Source organism: Tachypleus tridentatus, chromosome 13 (genome assembly GCF_004210375.1).
Source record: "Tachypleus tridentatus isolate NWPU-2018 chromosome 13, ASM421037v1, whole genome shotgun sequence".
NCBI classification, from domain to species: Eukaryota; Metazoa; Arthropoda; class Merostomata; order Xiphosura; family Limulidae; genus Tachypleus; species Tachypleus tridentatus.
In genome coordinates this window covers 39,693,650-39,719,671 of record NC_134837.1, presented here as the reverse complement: position 1 = coordinate 39,719,671, position 26,022 = coordinate 39,693,650, and the positions used below count along the sequence as shown (strand labels likewise).

Below are 26,022 nucleotides of genomic sequence, written 5' to 3'. Positions count from 1 at the left end.
AAATAAATTTAAAAAAAATATTTTGAAATTATTTTTCGTATTCTGAATTCTTACTCGTAAATGTCGTTATCTGTATCGTTTTTGTCTTCGCCTCAGCCTTTTGTTGGTGAGATGCCGATTTTGCATGTCTGGAACAATCGTTTATCCCGCCATGCGCCACAGAAAAATCGATATGATAAACTGTACAAAACGCATGACTGTCACTGACTTTTGATGCAATGACCGAATATTTTGCACTGTACTCTTTCCTAAATTTTTGATTCACAGTTTTAGTCCTTTTAGATTTGCCAGAAACAAGACAATCTGGTGAACGAGGCCTTTTTTTTTTTTTCCATCTTGTAAACGATCACATTGGTGTTTCTATGCCACTTAGAAAATGAGAAATACCCATCTACACGAGCGCTGATTGGCTGACAAGCACTGATGACGTAACTGTCGATTCCCCCACTTACCCAGTATGGAGAAGCACCGCACTCAAACTATTGATAGATGTCGCAGATACAAATATTTTTTATTATATCAAGCACAAACATGATTATCGCAAGTAGCCATTTGGAGTATGTCTTTTATTTATTATCAAAATGTATTTGTATCTGACTAGAAATTTTCTTTTCACCTCTTTCAAGCCCTGGGGGAACAATTTATCACTTTATTGTATAGGCCTATATAATATATAATAATTCAGGAATTGCAACAAGTCGTAATAGTTGTCTGTATGAGCGTATAGTCGTAATGTATACCCAAAAATCATAATGATTACGCTCAAATCGTAATGGTTGGCATCTCTGCTATTGGAAATGAAATTTTCCTTTAAGTAGTTGCCAGATGAGGTTTGTATGTCGTAATAAACTCTCAGCCTAAGGTTATATTAATCTAGTTTAAGTTTCTGGATATTGGAAATGTCCGTCATAACAGTAAAATTAATTTAATTGAGAAAATTAATGATTGGTTTGTTTCTTTTGAATTTCGCGCAAGGATATAGGAGTCTATCTGCGTTAGTCGTTCCTAATTTAGCAGTAAAAGGCTAGAGAGAAGAAAGCTAATTATCACCACCCACAGTCAATTTGTGGGCTATTCTGTTACCAATGGATAGTGGGATTGGCCTTCACTTTATAACTCCCCCATGGCTGAGAGGACGAGTACGTTTGGTGGGACGGGGATTGGAACCCTTAAAATGCGAGTTCAGCATCCTGACCACTTGGCTATGGGGGGGCCTAACGCTATGGACTTTGTTTATTGTACAATGTTTAACATCGATGACAGATACAATATCGTTATTCCTAAGTGTGCATGTCTTTCTATCTTGTTTTTATTTTTCTTACTGAGAGTAAAAACAAAAATGCTTTGCTTACCAACTGCTATCAGTGTGAAAATACAAGGTTCTATCTGTTCTCCGACCGTATTTCGACCTTTGCAAGTTAAAAACCCAAAATCGTTTTTGTTCCTAGGAATGTAGCGGGCCACACTCCTCAAACCAGAGCTATCGAAGGACAACAGTTCTTGACTGCCTTCAGTATTGTTTACTGACCAGGTGAACGTGACGTCATCAGGATCAGCATTAACCTCACAGGACACTTTCACAAGTTCATTCACCGTGACAGCATATGCAATCTTCTGACCTTTTTTACACACAGGAACGTCTGGAAAAGTAGAAAACTTAAACAAATTCAACATTTAAAACAAAGTTTCATTTTAAACTCTGAATGTTTCGTTTCACTATTACGAAACTGTAAAAGCTGCAAACTGTAAAAAGCGAAATTTATGTTGCCTCTAAATTTTTCTTTATTTTCGATATCTTTATGTACATAAAGCAAACTTGTCCATCTGTCTGTTTGGTGTCACAAGTAATTGTGAGGAACCGGTTAAACAGTTTTCAATGAAAGTGAGTAGGTGAACTAAGATTGACTCTCCAAAGATCTGCTTTGAATAAATTTACAATCAAACGAGCAGTTCCAGTTTGGCAGCTACTTCATTCTTCTGTCATAATGCCACAAAAAGGGATGAGTCACGTGGTTGATTGTCAATCGTATGAAGTGTGTGGTAAACGAAAGTAACATCTTAAGTCGTCTATAGAACAGCCACCTTTGCACTGAACAAACGGTTCGTGTTCTACAGCCCAAACAAAAAGTGGAAGAGATGGGCTGTGCCTTCATTTGTACCATTACTTTTTAAAAATCGAACAATGCTAAGTACCTTTGCTAGGTAATATATAAATGATTTCAAATCATATTTTCACGTGTAATTACAAACTGTTTAGCCGAGGGTCATCGGGAACCACTATAAATTATAAAATACTCTGTAACAACATTCATTTTTAATATACCAAAATTTAGACCAAAGCATGTCGAAGTTTCTTAAAACGAAAGTTCAATAGAAAGAAAAAGTTCTTATTTTCTTCCCATACTCGCATTTAACAATTAATTATAGATCACGATTAAACTTAATAAAATCAATTATGAATATAATGTCAAACAAACGTGTAAATCAAAGAAGTCTAGTAAAAATAATAACATCAGTTGGTCTTATTACACTTTCTTTTTCATAACCTTTTTCTTCAAATCATTCACGACTCGATTTTGTCTATTTAATCTACTTTTACCAAATGTTGTATTAATAGCATGCTGTGTGTTCTATGCCGAATAAGGTAAGCAATTGTCATTTGTGCTAAAACAGTAACTATTTACAACGTTTCTGTGTGTTTTTTTATTACAGCAAAGCCACATTAGGCTATCTGCTGAACCCACCGAGGTGAATCGAACTCCTAATTTTAGCGTCGTAAATCCTTTGACTTGCCGTTGTACTAGCGGGGTGCACAACGTTTCTCACTAATTAAAGATTAGCAGTTTGTTCGTTGGTTGGCTCACCAGACTACATGATGTTTATCGCTCTATAAGCAGCGATATCAAAGATAAATCCAAAACGCAAAGAAAAAAATATCATTTTTGATAGCTATTGGTGTCTATTAACGTTTATTGGAATCCATATAATGTTCTTTAAGCAACTTATTATGTCTATAATATATGTTAAAAAGCTTAATTCCAGCGCAATCTCCAGTCTGATAACATTTTTACTAATCTCTAGGGATAACAAGCAGAAGACAATTTCTCCGCTGGTACAGCGGTAAGTCTACGGATTTATAACGCTAAAATCAGGGGTTAGATCCCCTCAGTGAACTCAACAAATGGCCCGATGTGGTTTTGCTATAAGAAAACACACTCGCGCGGAAAACAAAGATTCATACTAACTGTTTAGTTAAAAAAAAAAACTCAGAAAATTTTTTTCTCTTTTGCAGATTAAAAAAAAGAGCTCGGATTAACATCCAGTAATACGTGTTTTTTTTGAGAATTTAGTCTTGAAGCAGGTTCATTTGCTGGATCTTACATTTGATATTAAGCTCCAATTCCTCGCTCTCTCCTTTACCTTCTTCGTTATCAGCTAAACATCGATAGGTGCCGCTTTGCTCCATTCTTACGTTTTTCAGAACAAGAGTTTGATTGCGAACAAAAACTCCGGCTCGAGAATTGCTTATTAGAGTACCTCGCTGATATTGCCATTCTATTCTCGTCACTTCCGGATTAGAGTTGTACTGACAATGAAGGTAAACGTCATCACCTGTCTGAATCCGTTCAGTCACCTGGCCATGCCCCAGTATCACCGAAACCTTGGGTTTATCTATTACATAAAACGAACTATGACAAACTAAGCATACATATTTATGCTAATAAAAATATGAAAATATCCACAAAAATTGGTATTACTCAGACATAGCTGAATTTTTTGAGTACATAAAAATAGAGTTTTTGTTTTTTGGAAAAGGACTGAACATGTGAAAATATAAGTTTCACCATTAATTAGTTTTGGTTTTGGTTTTTTTACAGAATTTTGCAACTTTCACACAGTAGTCTTAAACTTATGTATTTAATTTGATATGAATCCAAGCAACAATTTGTACTTGTACAGTCATAAGGCTTATTTGTTACTATTAATCTAAAACAATAAATTGATTTCTTAACTGTTCATCACGTTTGAAATGAGTACGTACTGCTTAAAATGCCAGAATATTATAATAGTAAAAAAAATAAATGGTATATCTACCAACAGGGAATTATGGGATCAATAAGTGGGATTTTATAGAGCCTCCACCATTGTTACGAGAACGAGATTCTTACTTAAATGAAGAGTTTTACTTCTTAGTTTAGAGTTTTCATTAGGGGTATTGCCCATTCATTTACACCACTATAAGACGTATACAGAACTTTCACATATGTGATATATTTTTCAATAAAACAAATCGGGGCCTACCAGTTACTGTACCGGACTGTGAATAAGCTGAGGTTGTGTGGTTCACACCCTATTATTTGTGAAAACCACAAATTGTATGGTTCACACCATACAATGTTACCTGTGAGATCTCAGGTTATGTGCTTCACACCCTATTATCGCAGAAAAAAACGAAAAATCACACTCCATACCTTGTTTTCATGTGTATGTTTGGTATAAGAGTATGGTCAAGGCCCATTATTCTGCTAGAGTAACCCAAAAGTTGAAAGTGGGTAGTGTTAATAGCTTCCTTCCTTCCTAGTTCATCCCTCAAAATTATAACAGACTGCCCAGATAACCCTTTACTAGCTTTGCACGAAATTCAAAAGCAAACCAGACAATATTTTACGATAGAAAATTAGGAATGGACATAAACATATGGCTAATGTGCTACTTGACAAAATAGAAATTAATGCTTCGAATTATATTTTGTGCTCATTACTTTAATTAATAACACCAATCGCTATGTTACCATAGACCTTTATACAAGCAATCTGTCTTAGTACACCTAGATTCGTATTTCAAACCTATTAATTTTGGTATTTTTATTAATAATGTTGCCTTATGAACAAATACACCTGTACTATCCGTCTTTCCGCGTGTAAAACTTTCAATAAATACTTAGTTCTATGAGCCCATTTTCTATTTCAGTTTGTGCATAATGGAGACGGCAAAATAAAAAATAATAACAATTTCGCGAGTGTAAAACCATGAATTAATGCATTACGTTTCTTCGATTTAATTTGTATGTTGCTTGCTCTATTCTCGGAAATCTAAACAAAACCTGACATGCACATAACCCCACTCAACTGGCAATAATCACAATGCTTGCACTAAAGACATTCCCACAAGTACCTTCTCCACTAATAAAGATTAATGACGCCCGTCAAGTTCGTGGTATCTGTTTGAACTCAGCTATCTCAACAGTCAAATTCATCTTTTCTTTTCTCTCTCTTTCTCATGTGAATCCGGGTATTCAACACGCAAACAGAACAGGACCAAGTAACAAGCTTGTTTTATTGATCGTATAGAATAGAAAAATACGCCATCAACGGTAGCGCATCAAAAGTTACTGTGAAGGAAGTCCAGTATGTTACGACCTGTTTTACTGCATCGATTCTTAGTTCTGTCAACTTACTGTTTAAATAAATCAAAATGATACTTGTTGGGTTCCATTGTACAAAAGGAATTCAAGAACATTTTAAGTTGTACCACAACACGATGGAGTATGGAAACTACACTGGTTATGATATAAGATGAAACACACACACACACACACACACAAAAGAAAGAGTTTAGTTTCTTTTCTAAAAAATAAACAAAATATCTATTACCCTGACAGACATATCTTAATTTATCATATTATTTCGTATCTTCAATACATTATCTCAAATGATATATCCTTATATTGCTCGATACAGAAACATATTAAACTCTGAAGGAACCGCCATGAAATGACCTGGGAAAAATACTTCGAGCATTCCCAGGAGAAGCTTGAAAATCTGGTACCACATGATACCTGAACATAAGCTTCATTTAGACAATGCTATTGAAAATCTGGTACCACATGATACCTGAACATAAGCTTCATTTAGACAATGTTATTGAAAATCTGGTACCACATGATACCTCAACATAAGCTTCATTTAGACAATGCTACAGTAGCAGATAGTGTGAATGAAAAGTAATGAGCTAATCCTGATAAAAAATCCAATACGTATCAGACGTGATCTATTAGATATAAGCAAGTTGGAATATTAAGTAATACTTACAATATACATTCAAAGTAATGCCATGTTCTAATGCTCTCCCTGGTAGCCTAGGGTTCTCTGCTCTACAGGACAAATATTTTCCATTATCTTCGCTAGAAGGCGTAAAGACGAGATTGCTGAGAGTTTGGTTTCCATCATCCCCGACAGTCTCCACGGCAGCCTCCATCCTTCGGGTTCCTAACCACCAGCTGATGTAACAAGAAGGACGTGACCCTGTTGTTTGACACTCGATTCCAAACTGTCGACCGGCAGCAAAATGGCGGTGGGTCGAAATAATACGTATCTCTACTGGGTTCACTGAACAGAACATTAGCAAGACTGTTTTCACTAATCTATTTCGATAGAAAACATACAAAAAAGTAGTTTCTTCCATTTTTATCATCCGCTTAGTTTTTTTTCTTTACATGTTCATCCCAGAAATTTAGAATATATAAAAATACAAGATATTTTTTTTGCTTAGATACATCGAATCGACAATAATTAGGCCCGGCATGGCCAGGTGAGTTAAGGCGTTCGACTCGTAATCTGAGAGTCGCGGGTTCGAATCCCTGTCGCACCAAACATGCTCGCCCTTTTAGCCGTGGAGGTGTTATCATGTGACGGTCAATTCGTTGGTAAAAGAGTAGCCCAAGCGTTGGCGGCGGTTGGTGATGACTAGCTGCCTTCCCGCTTGTCTTACACTGCTAAATTAGGACACGGCTAGCGCAGATAGACTTCGTGTAGCTTTGCGCGAAATTCTAAAACAAACAAACAATCGAATATAATTACCACTTAATTAACTGTCACTACTAATAATATAATAACATTTCACAAACTTAGGCTTTCTGAGAACTGTAAACGGATCCATGCCATTTCAGACCGAACAAAAACAAATTTAGTGTATTTTTAAAACTCTCTCACAAATTAAAACTGACTTTAAGTTTTTTCTACTCAATAATGAACATCTTTAAACTTCTTGTTTTTTATTTTGTAAGAACAGTAATGAAGCTATAAACTTTCTTTGATTAAAATTTATTATTTCTGGAGAGTACTGTGGTCGCTTTTATAAAACAGTTACAATTAATTTTATAACTGTCATATGTCTGTATCAGACTTTTATTTGTTCTTCTCATTGTAAGAGTTTTCCTCTTTTAAGAGAGTTACAGTTTATAACGTCTGTTCTCAAAGTTTAAGCCTCCTTTGAAGAGCTACAGCATAGAACGTTTATTACCTAAGTTTTAGTCCTTCAAGGGATTTACATTACAATGTGTACCCCAAGCTTCAATGCCCATTAAGGTAGTTACAATATGTAACTTTTGTTCCCCATTGCAAAACTTCGATTTAAATTAAATTGTATAATCAGAATTGATAGCATTCTCTATTTTATAACTGTTTTCACACGCAATGGAGTATGAAAATGAACAACTGTTTATGATAAGTTTTATTCTTTATTAAGTTACTACTTTATGAAAATATCGCTTGGCTGTTTTAAACTACGATAAAGGATTGATATATATTACACGTAAGTAGTTTAATAAATTTATAAAATTAGACTCAGAAATAAACAGTTGGAGGAAGTTCCAAACGTAAGAGCAATGTTCATATATCCACACTGAATTTCATTCGAACACTTTCGTTACTCTATAGGGTGGCCCGTAAGTCCCTACCCATCCATATATCTTATGCATCCAGTGTATCTATGTGCTGTCCCTCATTCTCGCTGCATAATATTATGCGACGCCATGTTCTGTGAGACATTTTCCTCAACATGGGCTTACATCGGCCATATTTCTCTGAAAAAAAATAAACAAATTTATAATACATGTGTAATTGAATATAACATAATAACATATGGATGGATAGGGACTTCCGGGCCACCCTGTAGATACCCTCGCACTAAGGAAATTTTTTCCTTTTCTTGTTTTTGTTGTAACAACACTCTCCTACACACTTCTATCAATGAACTTACAAGAAGCTGATTGGTACATAAAATCATGTGGTGTTCCCATACTTTCAGTTCTCTTCTATCAATAGGCTTATAAAATGTGTTAAGGTGTGCGACTCGTAATCTGAGGGTCGCGGGTTCGCATCTCGGTCGCACCAAACATGCTCGCCCTTTCAGCTGTGGGGGCGTTATAATGTGACGGTCAATCCCACTATTTGTTGGTAAAAGAGTAGCCCAAGAGTTGGCGGTGGGTGGTGATGACTAGCTGCCTTCCCTCTAGTCTTACACTGCTAAATTAGGGACGGCTAGCACAGATAGCCCTCGAGTAGCTGTGTGCGAAATTTAAAAACAAAACAAAACGTTTATAAAATAAAAGTCACATTTTACGTTTCTGTCGCACCGAAAACATGTTATAAACTTAAACTCTAAATAAGATAAGGAACTACGAATGTTAAAAATTATAAGTTAATGTCATTTTAATTAAATGTGAAACGAAATCTTTTTTTCATGATGACGTCTGAGCAAAACAAAAAGGGTATATAGCGCCATCTTACAAGATTGGATGCAATAAGCTCTTAAGAAAGGCTGTGGAAAGTTCTGCTTATGCGTGATCATGGTAAGGTAATGTTGTCCTAAAAACATTAAATCTACCACAGTTCTTAAAGCTAACAACTATTGTTAGTGTATTCTTTAATGTTACTCCAGATAAAAATATTGATTAAAATGTTTAATCTATCTAGTTTTATTATTATTATTTATTTATATACTTTGTATGGATATTTAGGCTTTTCGATAAAAATATTGATTAAAATGTTTAATCTATCTAGTTTTATTATTATTTTTTATTCTTATACTTTGTATGAGGATTTAGGCCTAGTCTAAATATCCTAAGCTGACCTAACCACGTGAGATATTATTAAGTTTACGGAAGAAAGCATCGTCAAAAGCGAGGGTAGTAATATTACAGTCTTTATAAATAAGAAAGTAAGAAAATTATATTTAATTAGCTGTACTTATTGACTTTTAGTTTTGATCTTGACAGTAATCTTTCTCTGATTAGAAGTTATTATTGATTATATGACACATATAGGTTTTTGTTTAGATGGTACGATAATTATGTAAGCAATACTTCCAAAGGTTTGAAATTTCAGCTTATTACGTTTCACTTAGTCACAAAGGAATTCGACATGTTACTTTGGGGGGGGGGGTAGTCAGAACAACAAAAAGTGATTTGCATTAAATCCACTGATTATATGACTTAGCTACAGTATCTGTACAATTCATATCTTTTCATATTTCAACCACGTCATATTATATACAGACATGTTTATGTTTTACACACACCTTTTTACAGGTATGTATGGAGCAATATTATGTACAAAAAGGTTTATATTATATGTACATGTGCGTATATCGGATATAAATATGACATATATTCAGGTTTATATTGTGTGTTTATATATAGGTGTCGATTGAGTAATTTTTATATGTACATGTAAAGCAGAAATGTGTGTTTGTTTTCGCCTAACGACTCCGAACCTATTACGCCAATCTCAGCCAAGGTTTGTATATGAACTACGTAGACTATGGGGAATATTTTAAGAGGATCAAACTGAAATGTAACCCTATTTCTATTTTGTAAAACCTGTTGGTTGATTACTCCCAACCTATTGAATTAATAACAAACAATATTGTTTTGGAATTTCGCAAAAGTTGGCTATCTGCTTAATTTAGCAGTGTAAGACAATGTCATGAATGTTCTAAAACGAGATTCAATTATCAAGGTATAAAAGTTTCTCAATTGTTTTCAAACAACCATGTTTTCAATTAATGAGATGTTCAAGAGAGGGACCATCTCAAAATCTTTATTTGTTGGTAGATGGAAAACAAACTGTAAATGTTGTTTACGAAGAAGTTTTGTTATTCTTCTAAAATAAAGTTTACGTTCAAGCTATTACTTTGAAATATATGATTGATGTTAAACTTATATTGTTTTGATTAGGTTGTAACATTCTCTGTCAGTTGACGGAACACCTCAGCTTCTATGGAAAAACTGTTGAAGGACTTTTTTATAATGTTTGATTTTGATTTCAGTATCTCTACTTATACAAATAATAACAAGGCAATCAGGTAAACTAACTAGTAGGTAATCAGGAATACTGTTTTACCAACCAGAGTGTTTATTAGGTTGTCCAGAAATAAATGTTGTTTTTGAACTACGAAGTTTGGAAAAGTATAAACCAGTGTTATAAAACATGCTTTAATCAAAGTAAACACCATTTGTGCCAACGTGTAACGATGCTGTTTATGACCCTGCTGTATAAATCAGAACTCCCTGAAAGCTTCTTCTGCAGCTGCTTGGTTTTGAAAGCGTTTATTGTTCAAAAAGTTTTCAAAGTGCTTGAGAAAAATGAAAATATATAGGGGAAAGGTCTGGGGAATAAGGTGGATGAGGCAGAATCTCGATTCCCAATTCACTCAATTTTTGGAGCGTCATCCTTGACAGGTCTCATAACGCTGATTTTGTTGATCTTCAGTCAGCTCATGCGGAACCCACTTATTCAACTTTTTTATTTTTCCAATCGCACTCAAGTGGTTGGCAATGCTTGATTTGTTTGTGCCTATCTTTTCTACAAGCTCACGTACTATTGTGCGATAGGCCTGGCATGGCCTAGCGCGTTAAGGCGTGCGCTTCGTAATCTGAGGGTCGCGGGTTCGCGCCCGAGTCGCGCCAAACATGCTCGCCCTCCCAGCCGTGGGGCGTTATAATGTGACGGTCAATCCCACTTTTCGTTGGTAAAGAGTAGCCCAAGAGTTGGCGGTGGGTGGTGATGACTAGCTGCCTTCCCTCTAGTCTTACACTGCTAAATTAGGGACGGCTAGCACAGATAGCCCTCGAGTAGCTTTGTGCGAAATTCCAAAACAAACAAACAAACTATTGTGCGAAGGCTTATCTCAACTGCTTCCTTTAACGTGTTTTCATCTAAGGATGGTTTCCTTACACGACCTTCGTGGTCTTCAAAAATTTTATCTCCATGTCGAAACCTTTGGAACCAACGATGAACTGTACGTTTAGTATCAGATCCATGACCGCATGCCTTGTTGATGTTCCGTGTAGTTTCGGTAGTTTTTCGTCAAAGTCTGAAGTTGTAGAAGAAAATCAAACGAAATTCCTTCTTGTCCATGCAGACAGTTAAGACACTTTGTAAGCGATAAACGTTGAATTAAACCAACCAACGATAAGTTACTCGATATACAGCATCTAAACGTCATCGTGAGAATTCGGACATTTATTTCTAGATAACCTAATATAAGGGGACTTAAAGATACAAACTGCTTGCAATCGTAAAATTACTAGGCACAAAAGAAAGATTAAGTTCCTTATTTAGTTGTAATGTTTTTGAAGCATCCTTTTTAGCAAGCCAACTTGTCACATGACTGTGTATCGTGTCAGTTTTATCCCTCGAAATACTTAATCAGTTTTATGGATGGCCATAAGAACCACGTGTAATAACAAGTTAGTATAGTAGCTCCATACTTCTCTACGAAGATTTTTAATCTCGAAACAAAAATACTTCTTGTCTTTCTTAGCGTAAAATATTTTTAATGGAAAAGATACCCTAGAGGGTGATACCACTGACAAGCTAAGTTAAAGCTATGACGTACATGGAATGGCGCCAACGCAATGCAAAATCAAAAGAAAAAAAACATATTTGCTAAACATCGAGTGAGAGAACTAAGTAGCTATCTGATGCAAGACTTTATAAATTATCAGCGAATATTAACTGTAAATGCGTGTTTAATGACTCTGAAACTCAATATCAAACTTCTAATTCTGTCTAAAAGTAGAGCTTTCTAGAGAGAGTTTTGAAAGCAGCAATCGACAAAGAAAGTGAATTTCCCAGCCGGAAACTAACCATGAAAATAGACAATTAGCAAAACTAAGCAAAATAAACAAGAAACTATATTTAAGTTGAATAAATCCTTCAGATGTAATCAGGAATCAACTCTTTTGAACTGCAAATATTTTATGTTACAACAAATGTCATAATGACAGTGTAAATCAGTCTGAACACTACTCATTTGTTTTTACTGTTTCTTCATCTCGTTCAGACACTAATCTGTGTGTTTAATCAGTGTTACACAAAAACATTCCTTTGAGCTCTAATAAATAATCTATAAAAGCTGTAAATCAACAACAGCATTATTTTTTCTCGCAATTATGTTTTGTGTTGAAAAAATACATACACATTTAAATCGGTTTGAATAGAAAGAATGTTTATGATAAAACTAAGGTAAGTATGAGATGATGTACTCTATCGAAATTTTGTTACCAGATATTTTAATATCTGCTTCTAAAAATGATTTACACATCTTTGATGTATATTTTTGGAGAAGAGTGGTTTTTCTTTCGAAAAATGGATCTTATAATGTATTCAAACACAACTGTAATAACTTCAGTTAAGAAGCAGTTGTTTTATTAACTAACCAACCTATTACACAATACATTATTGAGCTTTCTAAAGACACATCGAATACGTAAGTTTTGGCTTTCTTAAGTGTGATTAAAATATGGAATTAGACTAAAAAGCAACTGTTGATAGTAAATCATTGAAAATCTATTATGTAATCTGATTATTTGTTTTACGTCTTTTCCGGGACCGACTGTATCGTGAAAGTATGTAGAAATCTACGCTAGACATAAGATTTTAATTGGTCTGTTCTAACATCAAAGTACGATGACGTAGGGAATTTTCTTATGACAATGAAGGAAGTCTTTGATTTCGAAGAAAGAATAACATACAAAACATATTTGAACACCTTATGGCGCTGAATTTCTCCACGGATGATGAAGGACTTACCGATATGAGGTTGAAACAGTTTACACTATTTATACTGGCCGAGACAGTTTCGAAAAGTAAAAGTAATTGTAGAGATATTTCTTAAGTAGAATAATCATCGAAATTCGATCTTCAAAGAGACGATCCCGGAAGTTTCAACTCCTCATAGCTGTGAAACGTTTTATATCCATAGACTTTGATAAATGGGCTCATCTCGAAAAGTAACATTTAAACATCTAACTCCAGTAAAGAGACTGATTAGTGTATGGTTAAAACTCTTATTTGGTGTATCAACGATACGTTGCAATTTTCAGGTCAACAAAGAGCTCTAAGAATTAACCTAAAGTAAAACTAAAGTTTAGTTCCAAATTCTATAGGCACTAAGAATACATTAAAAACCAACAACAGGCAGTTAGGATAATTCTGAAAAAGTGATGGAATTATGTAAGAGGAGAAGTAAATCATACGATCAGAGATTCGTGTTCATAAATAGTAAAGGATCACTCGTGGTAAATTTATTACGAAGAACTTTGAGTTTTCTCTAAATTAAAGGAACACAATGAGATTATTGTTTGTTTTTTAATTTAAAGCAAAGATACACGAGGACTTTTTGCAATAACCGTCCCTAATTTAAGAATGTAAGACTAAAGGGAAGGCACCTAGTCATCATCACCCACCACTAACTCTCGGGCTAATCTTTTACTAAGGAATTGGGGGATTGGCCGAAACATTATAACGCCCCCACGACTGAAAGGGCGAGCATATTTGGTGCGACGAGTATTCGAACCTGCGACCCTCAGCTTACGTGTCGAGCACCTTAACCACCTGGCCATGCGGGGCGATGGTGAAATGACTGTCTATAAAGATGGTTCAGATCTCTATGGAAACTGCTGTGAATCAAACTCAATAGGTTTGTGTCACTTTAATTGTTGTGAATAAGTTCAAACTGAGAAGGGAAGTCTAAGGTAAGGAATCCATAAAGATGCTTAATTTAAATTAAAGTATGGTGTCTTTTTCTTTAGTTATATCTTTAACGAAGTAGAATTTTATATAACGTAACCATGAAAGTCAAACTTGTCTGGAAACAACAGAGATGTGACAAGAAATAATACAGAGAAATAGCTAGAGCGAAGTTCCAAAAAACGGAAACCAGTAACAAGAGCAGTGTTACGGTGTTTCGTATTTTCCACTCGAAAGACATGTTATGCAACACATTAGTTAAATGGCTAGGTCAGATACCTAAAGACTCAAGTGAAACCGTCTCTAATTTAAAACTGCTGACCAAAGGAGGGTCAACAAATAAGTAGCACCTGCCGTCTACGTAGCTAATCTAAAGCGGCTAGCGGAACTGACAGTCACTTTCGTAATGCATGCGCACCCACAGCTGAAAATGCAAAACCGTGCACACTTACCCATAGGCCACACCCGAACCAAAAACAACAACAAGTTCATTCATTAAGTATTCTAGATGAGATAACAGGTAAAATGATGGATTATTTTTTATTGATTTATTATTTAAAAAAACAAGCAAACTCCTTGATCTTTAATGTAAGAACTACGCCAAGATAAATTGTATCACTACTCGTGGCAGTGCCTGAATGTGATAAACTCTGCAAAGTTTCATTATTGGTTGACAGAGAACTAAAAATCGGTACGCAATAAACGAGGGTTAAGGTTCGAATAATACCAGAAATATCACGTGCTAACAGAACGTGAGAAAGAACGTCAGTGATCAGAGGTGGAACACCTGCAAAAAACATAAAGTTTTAGAGACGCACGTGGTTTCGCAAAGAAAGCCAAGGGCATACAGTTCTGACTAACGAATACATGTTGAGCATCCACTCCACGCACACAAAAAATACAACGTAATAAAAAGTAATGGCAGCTATCTCACTTATAGGTTTTTTTATATTCCTTTAAAAACCTGTGCGTATAAATTCTAGCGATAATAACACAAATGCCGCTTCAAACAATGCGTGTGTTTGTTATACTTACTGCTGTGAAAAATATAAAATAGGCAATTAACACGTTGGGAGAATCTTATGGATCATCCAATGACGAAACGCTTTGTGAGGTCATGTGACTTTCTAGACCAATAAAAATGTTGAAGTCTGACGCATGCAAAATAGTTTGTTTAACCAACAGCCTCCAGCCGATCCAAGCCTACTTACTGCACTGCTTTTAAAAGTCGCACAGCGACAGCAAAAGTTATTTCTTTCTCGTATAATATCATGCTTGTAAATGGTATAATACGATTCTAAAATCTAACAAAAAGAATGACTATGCTACTGTTAAGAGTTAAAACTTTTGATGACATGTTTCGAACAATTTAAAGATTTTTATGCTGTTAGATTTCTCCTACAGTACTTGTCAATTTTAGATTTATGTTTATTTCAGAATCATTGGACAAAGCTACAAAAGGCTATATGCGCATGACTGTTTCTAATTTTTAAATGACAGAATAGAAGGAAGACAGCTAGTCAACGACACCCTTCGCCAACTTGGGTTACTGTTACCCTACTGAATAGTGGAGTTTTACTGTAACTCTTACAGTATAACTAGGAAAATAAATATCTTCTATCTAGTCTGTCGATTTAAACGAAGAAACAGCTAGCTCAGATAACCTTCTAATAGGCTTTTGCAAAATTAAACAAACATCAGTTTTTTGAGCAACGAGACGAGAATCATGAATCTTTGGAATCGTAGCCTTTACATGCTGATCCACCTGTTTGTGGCTCTTTGTACCTGTGATGATACAAGCTGAGATTTATACATGTATTATGTTGACAGATATTTAATTAGCAATACCAAAGGTTGCGCAACGTGAGATTTAGAAACGGCGACGTGTCAAAATCTTGATGTTATATGTGACATCATGTTTTATTTACGCATGTGAATATAATCTCTAGTGTAAACAATGGCCAGTTATAAGTAGTTGAAAGTATATTTGTTGAAACAACGAAACTGGATAGATTACAACTCTTGGTATAAGAGGCCTGACATGGTCTTGTTGGTGGTTAGGAGGTTTGACTCGCGGGTTCGAATACTTCATCAAAAGGCTTGCCCTTTCAGCCTTCAGAGCGTATAATGGAACGATCAACGTTGGTACAGACAAATTAGTTCAAAAGCTGACGACAGGTGGTGCTGACTAGCAGCATTTCCTCTAGTATATCACTTCTAGATTAGGAACGGTATCCATTGAGTAGCTTTGCGTGAAATTAAACGAAATATACAGCAAAATTTTTATATAACATAGCGTAATACAGGTTTTAGTTCATTCGTACTCAAAACTGTTTTGTTTTTCGGGCGTTAAAGTAAAAACTAATACACCATTTTATTTTTACAAAGACAGTATTGTCATCCCATCTCATCCTATTTAATCCCGGTAAATTTTGATAAATTGTTTTTTTTATCTAGAATTTCTTTTGTTTATTATAAGTTTATTTATTCTAAAAGTTACTAAATTACTGTTTATTTTATTTTTCAAAAATACCGACGTCACAAGCGCAACCTATTGGTTAGCCTGTGAGTTAGAAAATTTGAGTTCGCGGCGTATTGTCGGAAAAATATATTTTTCTCTTCGTAGCTGTACGTACGATGTAAGAGTGACGATAAAATCTCACTTATCGATAAGACTAGAGTAGCGTAAGATTTGACGGTGAAAGCTATTGGATAGTTGCCCTCAAAATTAGGGTTAACTATTTACATGTAGTCCTGGTGTAGTTTTGCGCAAACTTATATTTAAAAAGTCGGCAAACGAAAAGCGGGAGGATAACATTAATTAAAATAACTGTATTTTATACCTACAATTCATGTCAATGATAACACTTGCGACCTCTGGTGTGATAAGTTTAGTATTAGAAGCCCGGCAGGTCAGCTGAGCCATCAAGTCTTCTCGTGTTAATTTCTGAAGGATGTAATCGTTTCGAACACCTCGATCTCCATTGTCTTGGAAAGTACTGTCTAGTAGTACTGAATTTTTCCACCAGGTCACATAAGGTGGTGGTTTCCCTAGCAGCAGTAAACATATCATACGGTTTTATTTACTGATGGAAAACTGCATCAAGAAAATAGTACTTATGCACTGAAAGTAAACATTAGCAGCTAGAAGAGCTGTTATACAAATATACAAATCTGTAGTGTGTATTATTATTATTAAAATGCACATCATAACAACGCTTGTAATAATTTTTATCTATTATAACTTCACACTGCGTTTCTATTACTAATTTATTCTAAACACAACGGAATGTTGTCTTACAGCCTCTCCTTGAACTGATCGATATGCCTTTCGCTAGTACAGCGGTATCTACGGATTTACAACGCTAAAATCAGGGGTTCGATTCTCCTTGGTGGGCTCAGCAAATAGCCCGATGTGGCTTTGCAATAAGAAAAACACAAACACACACTGATCGATATTTTTGCCATCTGTTGGTAAGTAGGGACAGAAACGTGAATTATTCAGGAATAAGCTGGTCAATAACATCTCCATCAAATCAAATGTGAGTAAATATTACTGAATTGTAAATATTTAATAATTTTAAGGAATAACTTGAACATACCATATCTGGAAAATGAAGCACGAACTCCCCGGGTTATTGGCGTAAATACTTATAACGATGACTAACTGCATAACATCCTGGGACAATTATACCCTTGCTTAGTTGGGCAATATTTTGTAACAGTTATATTTTACCCAATGAAAAAAATAATAGCGCACATTCAGAGATTTTCATAATGCTGGATGATGGCGAATACGCTTTGTTAACAATCATTATTAATAATTTATTAAGTGTTACAGTTATTTGCTTTATTCAATTAGTAACAGTGTAAATAAGCAAACACAAAGAAAATAAAGCTCGATAATTTAATTAGCAAGTTGTTTTTCGAGGTTTCAAATCCAAAATTATCACTTCATATGTTCCAACAATTAATTATTTTCTATTTGGATATAATAAGAAGTCCCTCATGGTTTAAACGGTAATTTTACCGATTAACAATGATAATATCTGGGGTTTGATTTCTTGGTGTGAATAGAACATAAGTTGTCCATTGTGAAATTTTACTCTGAAAACCAACTACAACAAGAAAACAAAATTCCAATAAATCCTTTACAATACAAGTAGACCAGTATTTACTAAGATTTTCAAAACAATAAATATAAAACCCACCAGCCTTGGCTATACAGCCGAGAACAAGTTTGGATCCTTCGTTATACGGTCCAATATATCCATAAATTTGTTCGCCAGTCTCATCAACAATAATTACTTCTTCTGGTGGAACTGGAAACATTTTACGACAATATATACACGTTTAATATTAATATATTTAGATTAAAATGTACTTTTCATCAAAATAATGCTCTGGTTAGGATAAAGCTTTAAAAATAATAATGCAGTTAAAGTCAATAACTAGAGTAGAGGTATTTAGTCATGATAAATTGTTATAAAATAACACTGTAGTCGAAGATGCTTTTCTTGCAAGTGCTGTGACACGAATCCAAATAAATTAGCTGAGATAAAAGTAAAGCTTCTATTAAAACTTAGTGTAGTAGTGTGAAACATTCGTACTTTACACTTTGTCGAAGTTTCTAACTTTAAAATCACTAATAAGGAAAACTGTTTGTTTAGAAAAAGAGAAAGTGTGAAACGTAACCATTAACGAGTTACTAAAGTTTAAGCAGTTTCTCCTAAAACCGTCTTACGTTGATTTTTTGACACTTTCTATTAATTCCTTAACACTTTTATGTCACTATTTTCACATTGAACAAAATAATATAATGTTATCTGTAAATGAGATAATGAACATTTTTTCTTAAACTCTTCTCCCAGAACATTGATAATTTGAAAAAATCACTAAAATTATAATTCTTTCTGTATACAAGATGTTTTGAATACTTATTTCTGTTCTTTTCCGTGCAATTAATGTTATTATGGGACAAAAAACAACAACGAAAAACAGACCTGAAAATGTTTTTGTCCATATTTTAAACTATTTTTTGTTAGACTTAAACCTAAACTTGGAATAAGCCAATAAAAAATTACATAAAAGTGGTATTTTGTTTAATTGGTCCTTAAATTTTATCCATCATTGTTTTTAACAAAGCAGTCAAAGTGTTTGTAATTATTTTTCAGTTCTTTGTTCACTAGAGGTAATGTTAATCACTTAGAATAATCTTAAAGCTATGGAGTACAGGAACTCACCGATAACATTCAATGTTACAATACTATTAAAGGTTCGTCCATATCTAAAATCAATCCTGCACCGGTAATCACCTTCGTCATCTTTCTGTATGGGATTAATAGTCAAGACGGATGGTTGGGTGCTGATGTCAAAATATCCTCTTTGTCCCAGGACATCACTGGTGAAATGTTTGGATTCTTCCAATGGTCCTTTTCTTGAGTCCACACTGAAAATTGGAGCACTTATCCCTGACTTGTACCATAACACTAAGGATATGGAGTCGACTTCAGAAGGAAGGCTAATGTTGCAGGGTATTTGAGCACTTTGACCCACAACAGCTTGGTATGTTGGAACTGCTGAAACATTTATGGAAACCAAAGTATTCGTGAATTCAATAGCTTCATATGATATACGCTATGTGACAGGTAGTTTAGGTTAATGTATGAAAGAAATTGTAATAGTTAGTCGACTATGATTTCTATGGGGAAATTAGTAGATTTTTAGACAGAGTTGAAATGAATACCAATGTTTTTAGAGCTTTGAAGTTTACAAAAACGTCGTTTTAAAGCTGACTTTTCGATTTACGAAAACCTAAACACTTCGGTTTTTACACAAAAGCATCAGTGACAGTGTTTTGATGGAAAAATTTGAGAAATGTTTTTCCTATTTTATTGCAAGTTACTACACATTTTTTACATTCAGTTCTTACCCTGGAGGAACATCAGTAAGCTTACTAACTTATAATGCTAAAATATGGTGTTCAATTCTTCGCGCTAGTCTGAACGTAGCTAGCTCGTAACGAAACCTTTCGCCAAAAATAGCTACGTATTGTTGTCGTTACAGTTAGTATCGTAATCTTGCGTTTCTGTCGCTGACACATAAAATATAATTGTTTGTTTGTTTTGGAATTTCGCACAAAGCTACTCGAGGGCTATCTGTGCTAGCTGTCCCTAATTTAGCAGTGTAAGACTAGAGGGAAGGCAGCTAGTCATCACCACCCACCGCCAACTCTTGGGCTACTCTTTTACCAACGAATAGTGGGATTGACCGTCACATTATAACGCCCCCACGGCTGGGAGGGTGAGCATGTTTGGTGTAACGCGGTCGCGAACCCGCGACCTTCGGATTACGAATCGCACGCCTTACGCGCTTGGCCATGCCAGGCCCATAAAATATAATAAATTAGTTGCAAAATTGTGATGGTTATCAGAAACGCAACATTACACCACTATTTATTATCGTAACATTAAGAATGTTCAACATTGCGTTGTTTCTTCAAATCATCAGAGAAAGGTTTGGGAATACTGAAAAGCTATATATAAGTTCAATGAGGAAGCCAAACGTTTTCAAGTCTATACATAAGGATGGAATCCCAAATGTTAACGTTATAAAACTTCGAGATTAACTCTGGGCCACCGGAAATACGTTTTAACTTATTCACCTTTGTCACTTCTTTATAGATATCAAACCAAATATGCTTATAATTAGCATATCATACATGTTTCTGTCTGATCAAAATTTTTCTGATTCTTTGTTTTAAAAATTTCTCATAAGTCGACATTTACGTGTCGGTCAAAAAGTATTTGGTATTCATACACCTTCATTTTTAATCTAAAACTGTTTGTCAGCAGTATCCTCCACTTACTAATTCTCTTAAGTGAATAACAGGATTCACTGTCACAATTATAAGAGCTGAATGTGCAGAGCACTATATGTGGTATGTGAGCTCCACTATGTTTTACTGCATTGTTTTTGATATAATTCATTAATTCTTATAATCTCATGAAAAAAACAAAGAGACAAATTTGGCATCAGGACAGACAAAAAATACTTGCTGTACTGATTGTATAACATCATATCAGATTAAAAACACTTGATGACTTATTGTATAACATCATATCAGGCTAAATAACATTTGCTACTCTTATTGTGTAACACCATGTTTGTTTGTTTTTGAAATTTGCGCAAAGTTACAAGAGGACTAGCCGTCCATAATTTAGCAGTGTAAGAATAGAGAGAAGACAGCTAATCATCACTACCCACTGCCAGCTCTTGGGCTACTCTTTTACCAACGAATAATGGGATTGACCGTCACATTATAACGCCCTACGGCTAAGAGGGCGAGCATGTTTGGTGTGACAAGGATTCGAACCCGCGACCCTCGGATTACAAGTCGAGTGCTTTAACCACCTGGCCATGCCGGGCCGTGTAGCATCATATCAGATTAAAACAATACTTACCTCTCTTATTGTGTAACACAATATCAGATTTAAAATATTTCTCATTTTTACTGTGTAACACCATATGAGATTAAAAATACATACCTCTCTTATTGTGTAATACCATATCAGATTAAAAAAATAATTGCTAATCTTATTGTATTTATATGTAGCTTTTATATTTAAATACTAAATACCATTTGAGAAGCACATTAACCTTGGGTTACGAGTATTGCTTTAAAACATCTTTAATCAGACAAAAAATAGATTTGAAATGCTATTTCTAAACAATTTTGTTTTGATATTCATAATAAAGTGACAAAGGTGAATATATTAAAACATGTTGCCTAGAGGTAAGTTCAATGGTTTATAGGGTTAAAATTCGGGATTCAGTTTTTATGATAGTCAAAGTATAGATAACTAATTGTGCAGCCTTTGTGCTTCACAATAAACATGTAAATTCTCTTTAATAATCTTTTTGATCAAAAGCAGTTTAACTATACAGAAAGTTTAATCTAAAGAGCTTTCGAGCTTCGTTTATTTGGCTCCATAACACATACATTCATCTTACCAAAGTAATAAACTAGACTTATAAGCATTCCCGTTTGTATACCACTTTCTAATATTAAAGACCTTTACTTTGTTAGTTAGCGGTGTTACACATAATGAACGATTACCAATCTCGTCCAATCAACATTTCTGACTCATCAGGATGATAAATGACTTTATTAACAGATGTCAATTCAAGCATAAACTTGGATGGATGAAGACAAGAGCCTTGGATCTTGATTGTTTATGTGATCTGTTAAAGACAGAAGGAAGAGTAAAAATGTTACGCCTTTCAGCCAGCCAGTCAAATAATTCCTTATAAAGTGCATATTAACTCGAGACAGATTCCAAGGGATTTTTGTATTAAAATATCAAGGTTTTGAAGCTGCATAAATGTGTCAGCATATCACCATATTATAACTCTAACCACATTTTAAGTTAAAAACTAAGTGCATTTTACACATATGCTTGAAGTGCTATTAATATATATTCTGGTATATTATATAAAAAAAAAACACGAAAAGTTTTACTTAAAAGCAGTAGCAATGAATAGAGGTTATGGGCCTATGATCACTGACGGAGGTTTCCATGAAATGCTCCTAAAGCGTATACAAACGAGATAGTCTACATTAACTTTCTTAAAGTCATTTCAAAATAAGAGCATTAGTATACCATTTTTTTCTGTCATTTCAAGGAAAACTGCTAAACCACTCCAATTTAATTATTATAAAATAACTTTTATTCTTCAAAACAAAAATGAAATTTAATGATTAAAAAAAAGAACTGAAGATGAAATTTATGAAGTAGTTGTATCTGTGTAAAAACTGTACATAAAACACTTTGTTTTGATTTTAAAATCTTAAGAACTGCACAATGCGGAAAACAGCTTAAGAACAAATAAACATGGAAGAAGCTCGAAAAGTATTTGTGGTTATCGGTGAGACAGCGGAATGTTTACGGATTGACAACACTAAAATCAAGAGTTCGATTCTCCTTGATGGACACAGCAACTAGTCTAATGTGGACTTATTATACAAATACAAACTTCTATTTTAAAATGACGATTTTGTTTCTCTTTGTTTTTAATTGCGCGCAGAGCTATGCGAGGGCTTTCTACGTAAACCGTCCCTAATTTAGCAGTGAGAAGGCAGCTAGTCATCACTACCCACAGCCAACTCTTGGGCAACTTTTTGCCAACGGATAGTGGGATTAACAGCATATTATGACGCCCCAAAGGAGTAAAGGGCAAGCATGTTTAGTGTGACAGAGATTCGAACCCGTGACTCTTAGAATACGAGTCTAACGCCCTAATGACCCTGCTATGCCAGGCCCAGAGTTTTGTTCTGTTATTCATCACAAACAAGTTCAATCTTATGTTAATTTTTTCGAATGTCTTAAGGTGAGAGAAGCACTCACATGAACCATAATTTTTTTAAGGCTTAAATACCCCATTAATACTTGGGGTAATTACAACATAGTAGACATCTCAGCAGTTTTGGAAATCACGTATTATAAAACATTAGTGGTTGAAATTTGTTTTGGAGACAGTGAACTCACCAGGTTCTATAGATTTTAATTCGGAGGAAAATTCAAGCAAGAGAATTACAAGTGAAAAATATTCTAAGAACAGATATTTCCGATGAAAGAGAATTAGAAAAGAAAAAACTGTTTGCCTTAAAGGCTTGAAAAACACGGAAATAGAGTGGTAATGTAATTCAACATAGCCTTGGTTCGATACGTCGATAATGGAATGCGATGTAGGCCCACCAAAGGAAAAACTGTCCGCATATTCTTGGAGAAATAGCTTGTATAACAAAAAAAAGGTACTAATCCAAAATACGTCGTGCGGGAAGTCAGGAAAGTTTTGTGAAAACCCTTCTGACATAAAGCTGCTGACAGTGCAGGGTAAACTTCCCTTCACTTGGTGAAGAGATTAGCGGTCATAGCGTGCACGTGTGTGAAGCCTCGCACAAAGGTATAGAGATTATAAACTACTAAAATATTTGAAAGTGTCTGATATATTGTAAGTAACTGCTGTAATGAAGTTTTTTTATGTGTCTGTGCATGCGTAATACTTGGATCTCAATCGATCAATAATACGTATGCTGAGATACATACAGTACATGTCTTGCACGTTTTTCCATTGAACTCTAATGAATTACGCATAGCTGGTAGGTGTGTAGAAGGAAAATCTAAAAAAAAAAGTAAAGTTTTTGACGACGATATAACAATGACTTTCTGTTTGTCTTTAAAACTGGCACGAAACTACACGAGGACTAGCGCAGATAGTCATTACCACACACCGCCAACTTTTGTTCTACTTTTTTACCAACGAATAGTGGAATTGAACTTCACGATATAACGCCCCCACGGCTGAGAAGGTCGAGCACGTTTGGTAGCACGATGATTCAAACCCTCGCCCCTCACACTGCGAGTCAAGCACCCTAACCATCTGAGTCAAATATTAATGAAAGTAGAACTCAGGAAGTTGATGGAGGTACGGTGTTTCATAGTGGTTAACATAATAGCGGAATTATTGTTAACACTGTAGCCTGTACATCATTATAATAACACCATGTGGAACAGTCCAGAAGTAATGATAGAAAAATCTTCATATACATTATTAGAAAAAAGTTATGTACTTAAGCACAGTCACGTGTTGAAAGCTTGAATTGTGACTGGTTGTTATCCAGTTAGTTGCAAAGCGCCACACCACTATAAAGTGTATTAAGTCATAGGCTCTCTTACTTTGCCCAGTAGTAGCAGTGCGTTCTACTTATAGCTTCCACCATAGATATTCTATATTACAATTATCACAATCTTCCTTTAAATGGGAAAACAACATATTAACGGTAAAGAAACCAATGAAACACACACAGCCTTGAAAACCACTAAGCAAATGGTCTCGAGTGAACTAATATGTTGTCACGTAAAAACATGTGGAGGCTGCAGTCTGACCATATAACTTGTCTTAACTGTGCGGAGTAATAAACGACATTCGGAAAAATATTCCATAATTATTCATCAATAAGCTCCATGGCAGCATGAAAATAGGGAGCAATATTCAGTGGCAGCTCTCGGATATTGTCGTTGGGGGAGCTAAAGTAAACTGTGGAGGGGGTTCCCAAAATACCATCAATATGAAGTATAGATGGTAAATTATAATAATGTAAATACCAAGGTACATTTAAAAAAAGTGTGGAATTTTAAACTGCGTTTTCAATGCAGTTTTCATTGGAAACTCATATTCTGATTAATAATTCATTATTACAAATTAGAAATAACCTGCTTATGAAAACATTCGTATATGTAAAAGAGGAAGCTCACCTAAATTCCACCCAAGGTAATACATAATAATAAAGAAAATCAATATTAGCTTAGATTGAACATTTAATATACCATTAAGAGTAAAGCTACAAATCAAAATAAATATAACATAAAGACATAGTTTACATAGCAGAAACGAATTATCCCATGTGAAGTTAATACATTCTGAGGAAAAGTAAGGTCACTATCAGGCTAACTATCTTTCATCATGTTGTGTTTATAGTCAATATTACTTCAAAATGATGCGCTTGTTTTGGTGATTGGCAAAAAATGTGTCTATAACAGTATCAATATCGAGTTGTTTTGCTCTCCTGAAGTTTACTGATATGACAGCAAGGTTGCTGGTGGTGCTTGTTACCACTGCTGTTGCGCAAGTATGTCTTGAGAAGCTTCATACATAAGAAACTTCTCTCACAGGCAGCTAAAGTGACAGGCAGGGTCACAGCGATGCATACAAGTTTGTGGAGATCCATGAAGACTTCCTTGTATGGCTCCAGCATGGTTGCATGCTCCAATGGTTTGGATACTTCCTACCCCTTGTCTTTCTTCCTGGCAATTAGCCAGTTCAACTGGTGGACCTCCACTGCAAGGTCATCCTCTGCCACACCATAGTTTGCTGCCATTCCTAAGAGTGCCTGCTTATTCAGAAATGTGGAGTGTTTGGGGTTCAATGCAGTTGCACCCATCAGAACACTGCAGGCATCAGAGGAGAATCTTCTATTCAGCTCGTTGAGCTTCATGTCTATGATGGCATAAAATGTGTGTATCCTGGCATCTGGTGTTGGTTCATCTCTTTGGTCAGTACTAGATGTGATTATGAATTCGTTCAGGTGTCTGGAGGCAGATCACTGTCAACCTTGACGCACCGTCTCAGTGCGCATTCCCAC

The 26,022-nt window shown here is 35.0% G+C and overlaps 1 protein-coding gene across 2 annotated transcripts in view; it reads right to left on the bottom strand.

Annotated features, from left to right (window-relative positions):
- Positions 1-26,022, bottom strand: part of LOC143239017 (contactin-5-like) — a 49,620-nt gene that overhangs the window by 993 nt on the left and 22,605 nt on the right. The window contains exons 2-7 of one of the 2 annotated variants that reach the window (XM_076479745.1): positions 19,061-19,396; positions 18,029-18,139; positions 16,665-16,868; positions 6,093-6,389; positions 3,382-3,672; positions 1,353-1,640 (exon numbers count right to left, since the gene is read on the bottom strand). In XM_076479745.1, the coding sequence (XP_076335860.1) occupies positions 1,353-1,640; positions 3,382-3,672; positions 6,093-6,389; positions 16,665-16,868; positions 18,029-18,139; positions 19,061-19,396 (1,527 nt within the window). The remainder of the gene's footprint in view (positions 1-1,352; positions 1,641-3,381; positions 3,673-6,092; positions 6,390-16,664; positions 16,869-18,028; positions 18,140-19,060; positions 19,397-26,022) is intronic. The other variant, XM_076479747.1, reaches the window with a different exon arrangement.